This window comes from Lutra lutra, chromosome 18 (genome assembly GCF_902655055.1).
Source record: "Lutra lutra chromosome 18, mLutLut1.2, whole genome shotgun sequence".
In the NCBI taxonomy this organism is placed as follows: Eukaryota; Metazoa; Chordata; class Mammalia; order Carnivora; family Mustelidae; genus Lutra; species Lutra lutra.
Genome location: NC_062295.1, coordinates 35,534,378 through 35,539,579, shown reverse-complemented (window position 1 = coordinate 35,539,579; position 5,202 = coordinate 35,534,378). Strand labels below are relative to the sequence as shown.

General features: G+C 55.1%; 1 protein-coding gene across 4 annotated transcripts in view; it reads right to left on the bottom strand.

The window, feature by feature from the left end:
• Positions 1-216: 216 nt before the first annotated feature.
• The window catches only part of USP42 (ubiquitin specific peptidase 42), a 73,934-nt gene continuing 68,948 nt past the window's right edge, over positions 217-5,202 (bottom strand). For 3 of the 4 annotated variants that reach the window (XM_047712779.1, XM_047712777.1, XM_047712778.1), the window contains 2 exons: positions 4,658-4,959; positions 217-1,228 (listed from right to left, as the gene is read on the bottom strand). In XM_047712779.1, coding sequence (XP_047568735.1) covers positions 1,188-1,228; positions 4,658-4,959 — 343 coding nt within the window. In that variant the 3' untranslated portion in view covers positions 217-1,187. Of the gene's footprint in view, positions 1,229-2,392; positions 2,437-4,657; positions 4,960-5,202 lie in introns of all 4 variants that reach the window. The other variant, XM_047712780.1, reaches the window with a different exon arrangement.

Genomic DNA, 5,202 nt, shown 5'->3' with positions numbered 1-5,202 from the left:
GATTGTCTAGGACTTGGTTCTTTAAAATAGATTGTTGTGTGCAGGAACTTGCTCCCTGTCCCTCCCCGGTCCCAGGATCAACCTCCGGGCCAAAGGGGAGCCTGTGGCTTGGGCTTCCGCAGATTCTAAGACGGTGAAGGCAGCAGGAGGAAGTTGGTGAGAAAGGTCTGGTAAGCAAAGGGGGAAAACCAGCAGTAAAGAATAAGACACAAAACATTTAATTTGCTGCCATTTATATACTATATAAATTTTACATGCTGTATATTTACAGTGGGGCAAGTGCTTTTTTAATCTTTAAAAAAACAAAGATCAAACTTTAGACATCTCTGAACAACACAAACTGTATAAACCATACAGATTATTCAGATACAAACTGTATTAAATACAGTTTTCCCCACTCCATCTCCTGATGCAGGACCAGTGAATTATAAGTGTATCACAGTTTGATAGCATATCCATATTAAAAATAAAATCACAGTATGATTTTGTCTGTAACTAGAAACTTTAAGGGACCAAGCTGACAACTCAGACTCCAATATCATAGTCAAGACAAGAGACACTGTATAAAAAAGTGTTAAGTAATAAAAACATACTGTAGGCTTTACAAATAATGTTTGGATTATACATTCATAATGTAAATACTCATCATAACTGGTAAATTGATTGGAATAGTTCCACAAAGTTCAAAAACAGAACTTGTCTATAAAATACATTTTCAAATCTTGAATACAACTAAAATATGAAGCAAATTAGTTTCTAGTATCAGACATTACAGAAAACAGACTGCTCTCAAGTCTAGTTGAGAGCTCGTGAATCTTTAAATAAGTCTTTAAATTAAATTATACATACTGTCAGTTTGTTTGTACTTTTAATAATTCCATGGTTTCCCGGCTGGTCTTGCACCGGATGTCTGCCGTGGAGGAGCTTCCCATGGAATGCGAGCGGTCCACCTGAGTCTGATTAAGCAGCATTTGAGATGTTCCAGTCCAGGGCGTCACTGTCCGTGGGATTTATATACACGGTGTTTTACAATGGTCAGCAGTTGTAGAAAGTGTTCGTCCATTTGGAATAAGGGTAATTAAGAAAAGGTAAAAACTAAAAAAAGGTTCTCCATGGTAAAATCTGTACAGTATTTACTAAAGAAGCACCACGCAGATTTGAACAAAGTTATTTTCTATATTTATAATTTAAGCTGGGTTGGGGATGGCTTCTGGTGAACACGGTGAATCTGAAAGACAAGAGGCAGCAAAGCAGCAGGCATTAGTACCTCCCGAGGCAGGCAAGTGGGCGCCGCTGGGCTGGGGGGCCCCAGGCGGGGCCTGGCCGTCCCTAACACCGACAAATCAGTCGTGGACTTCCTTCCGACACGGTTCCACCCGATCTCTGGGGGCAGCTCTTCTTCCTTCCAAAGGTCCCTTTGCGATGGCTCTGCCTTCCGGAAGGGCAGGAAAGGAAGGGGCTACTTGCTCCGCCAGGCGGGCCGCGTGTGCGGAGGGAGCCACCTGCTGGGCGCGGGCCGCCAGCTCAGCCGCCGCTGCTAATCGGCTCAATCCTTTAATTCCCCTTCGCTAGAGAATCTAAGTCCTTACTTAGGCTTAGGAGTTTTCCTTAAGACACACCGAGAAAGGTACGTTAGCTGCACGTTAATCTTCCGTAGACGATTCGGGGAAATCCATTTCAAATCCCCCCGGCTGCCTACAAGTCACACACTGGAACTGGACACAGGTCCCTTCAAGACCACGACGGCACACTCTCCTGTCCACCTCGGCAAACGCGGGCCCCAAACGTGAGGCACCAGCTCCAGGGCCAGGGGAGCAAATGCCAGCAGTAAGTCACCAGACTCCGTCAAAGTCGGGATCTGTCCTAAGGCACCCACACCTTATTCCAGGAAGGCCAAGTCCTTTCTGTCAGAAGTAGAAGTCGATGTGTTCTCTAGGGCTGCACAGGGACCCGGGGCTCCCGGCCTGGCCGCCGGGCCTGCAGGTGCGCCGGTCAGGCCTGGGCCACGTGAACCCCTTGTTCTCCCAGCGTGGGGACCCATGGCTGTGTGTGGGAATGGGGCTGCCGGGGGCTCCTCTCCTAGGCCAGTTGGGTAGGTCTGGGTGGAGGAAAGGGGCTTTTCCTTCTGTGCGAGTCCTGGCCTGCAGCTTTCCCTCCCCTTCTTATAAGGGGAGGAGAGGGGAGGAGGGAGCAGGGTGGCGGCGCCTGAAGTAAGGGCCACCATGTGCCCAAGCCAGAACGGAGGAGGCAGTCTGCCACCCTTGCCGGGGAGCCTCCCGCACCTGCTCCCCGCAGCACCGCCTGTCTCCCTGAGGCCCCAAACTCCTTCATCTGGGTCCCCTCGGTGCCTCTATGGACGAGTATGAAACATACAGATAGGAAAACTGCTTACCATAACTAGTGAATTTTTTGTTTTGAGGCCAAGTTTTCAATCACCTAGAAAGCAAACAATCAGGAAAGAAATTTTAATGATAGTTTTGCAGCATTTTTCATGCCTGTGCTGTGCATGGGCATCGCGTGATTACACTTTGGACCCGTTCTTGGCCGGATGCTCGCGGCCTGAAACCCGTCCCGCACAGACTGGGCACATGTAACCTGTCGCACGGCGATCGCTCCCAGCGTCTGACTGAAAACAAAACTTTATGCAATGCCTGCGACACAGCGAAAAGCCATAGCCTGCGGGAACAGTTCGCTCCTAGCCCATCAAACCGATCAGCATTTTAACAGCAGGACAGAAGAGAACTCAAGCCAAAGACACTGACGTGAGGGTTTCATGCAGCCGGAGGACAGGAGTCTCAGAGGTGAGTGGTCAAGGCGTCAGAAATAGGGGACATGTGGCAGGAAGGCAAAGGGGTCTGGCATCCTTAGCCAGAAGATAGGGGTGCTTAGCATGGAAGCCCAAGCAGGTGGCCCCTTGTCCTTGAGGACAGGAGGGTACAGACACACGGGTTCCTCAACCTGCTCCCGTCGGCAACGCCGGCTGCACACCGCTCCTCGAGCGCAATCGGACAGGACAGACAACGGCCACCGCTTGACCCAAAGCCTGACTGCGGCCCTTAGAGGCACGTGTCTGGGCCCCCACAGGCCAACTACCGAGGGTCACGGCAGCCTGCTTTCCCTCCAGAGCCGTGTTTGTGGGGGAGCTGCCCTCCACTGTGCTCTGGCGGCCTCCGAGGGTGCTCCTTATGGGACTGCAGCCGGGCGGGGAACATTCTAGCAACAGAGCAGAATCCCCTCAGACGCTGCCCACTGCTTCCTCCCAAGCACAAAGCAGAGGGAGAAGGGACTCGATCCGCACCAAGCCAAGCCCTTCCCTAAATCACCAAAATGCTCGTGGGAAACAGACCAAAGATTCACATGATTAATCTAAAAAACCCAGAGCAGACAACAGCCAATGTCACTTTCCAGCTGGTCACGGCCACCCTCGTCCTCTACCGTGTGCCACCCGGGCTCCCCAGAACACGTCACGCTGCACAGCCCCACCCGCTGGGACAGCGCCTCCCTCACAGCGTCTGCTCCTCTAATGCCTGCGCTCCGGGCCCGTCCGGCCCTCCTCCGTCCACAGCCGCGCTGACAGCGGGCCACGGGGCAGACTGGCCTGCCCCCAAGACACGTGCGTCTCCCCCAAGTTCACGACACAAAGGGCCTGTGGGCAACCAAGATGCCGTATCAAAGTCACAAAAGCGCCCCTCGGGCATCTAGGGCAGGGCTCAGCAAGTGCCTCGTACGAAAGGCCAGAGGACCACCCTGTCCCTCTCTGGGGCCATGCGGGCTCTCGGCACCGACTCGCCAGGGCAGCGCGGCGCCATGCAAGTGGGAAGGCTGGGCTCGCCCCGTGCACGGCTCTAGACATGGGCGAGTCTCATGGGCCGCAACATCTCCTTCGGGCTCCACCAGCCATTTGAAACCCACGAAGGCCTTGGCCTTCTTCACCGGCAGGCCCCGTGGAGACGGGCGACACCCGCGGGCTGCAGCAGGCTGACCCCACCGGGCAGAGAGGCCCCCGAGCTGGCCACCCCACTCCAGGCCCGCACTCTGCGACCTGGGCGAAGAGCAGACGGCGCCAAGGGGCTGCTTCAAGTGCAGTCAGAGCAGAAAGGGCTAAAAGGTGACATCGGAAGACAGTGGTGCCAAGTGAGTAAGAATCCAAGCCCCCCACGCCCCCAGCCTGGAGGGGTTCGCTCAGCGGGAGCCAAGGCCCCACAACACAGGTGCCCGCAAGGCCTCGGCCCGGCCAGGGGCTGACAGGGGACATCCCTCCCATGGAGCTTCAGCTTCCACTCAGAATGCCAGAGAACGACTCCGGAGGGAAAGCACACGCTGTGTAACTACTTCAATCAGAAATGGCTTAAGCATAAAAGCCCCCGTCCTTCAGGAGACTCACACACAGCCAGGGCCCCAGACCACAGGTCTCGCCACGGAGGCTCTGCCGAGCCCAGGTCCGAGTCCCTGCGGTTTCACACACGTGCTACGGGGTCGGCCTGCAGCGCCCCACCGGGCAGCTGAAGCCCGCGCCACACCTGGGAGCCGAGGCTGGAGCTGACGGGGCGCACGGGCTCCCGCGAACACGCACCCCCTTCGACGCCAAGTGAGGGTTTCTTCCCCGGTGTTAACAAGAATCATTTCTATAGTCTTAATTCCAAGTGTCTCCTCTTACCCTGGCCACACTCAGACAGAGGACCCCTGTCATCCCTGCTTCCCATCCTTAAGTGTTTTCTCTTCTCACGGAAAGGCCCAGCACCTTCCAGAGGCAGGCCGTCGGTGAGGGGGAAAGCGCCGTCCGTTCTCCGGAAACGGTCAACAGTCTCATGGCTGACGGCCTTGGGCAGGTGCGGCTCTGAGTCTTTAACAAAGTCCTCGGACTTCCTGGAGTGCCTCTTCTTTTTCTTCTTCTTTTTTTTGTGTCTGTGGAGATCAGCATCAGAGCATGCTACTGAAAGATCGGAGTCCTGCTGATGCCTGCGGAGAAGAAGCCAGAACTCAAACCACCAACAAACCAAACTCGCCTCCGAGCGGCCTGGTCCTCGGCTTCCACCCCCTGGCAGACACTCAGCTCGCACGCGCCGGAGAAGGCCCCACCTGGGCGCCAGTGCGCGTGCTCGCCAGAGGAGGTGCCTGGGTCCAGGGTGTGAGGTCACCCACTTGGACCCCCCCCCACCCCACTCCAGAGCTCGGGAGCGAAGACTGCTGGCCCCACGTCCA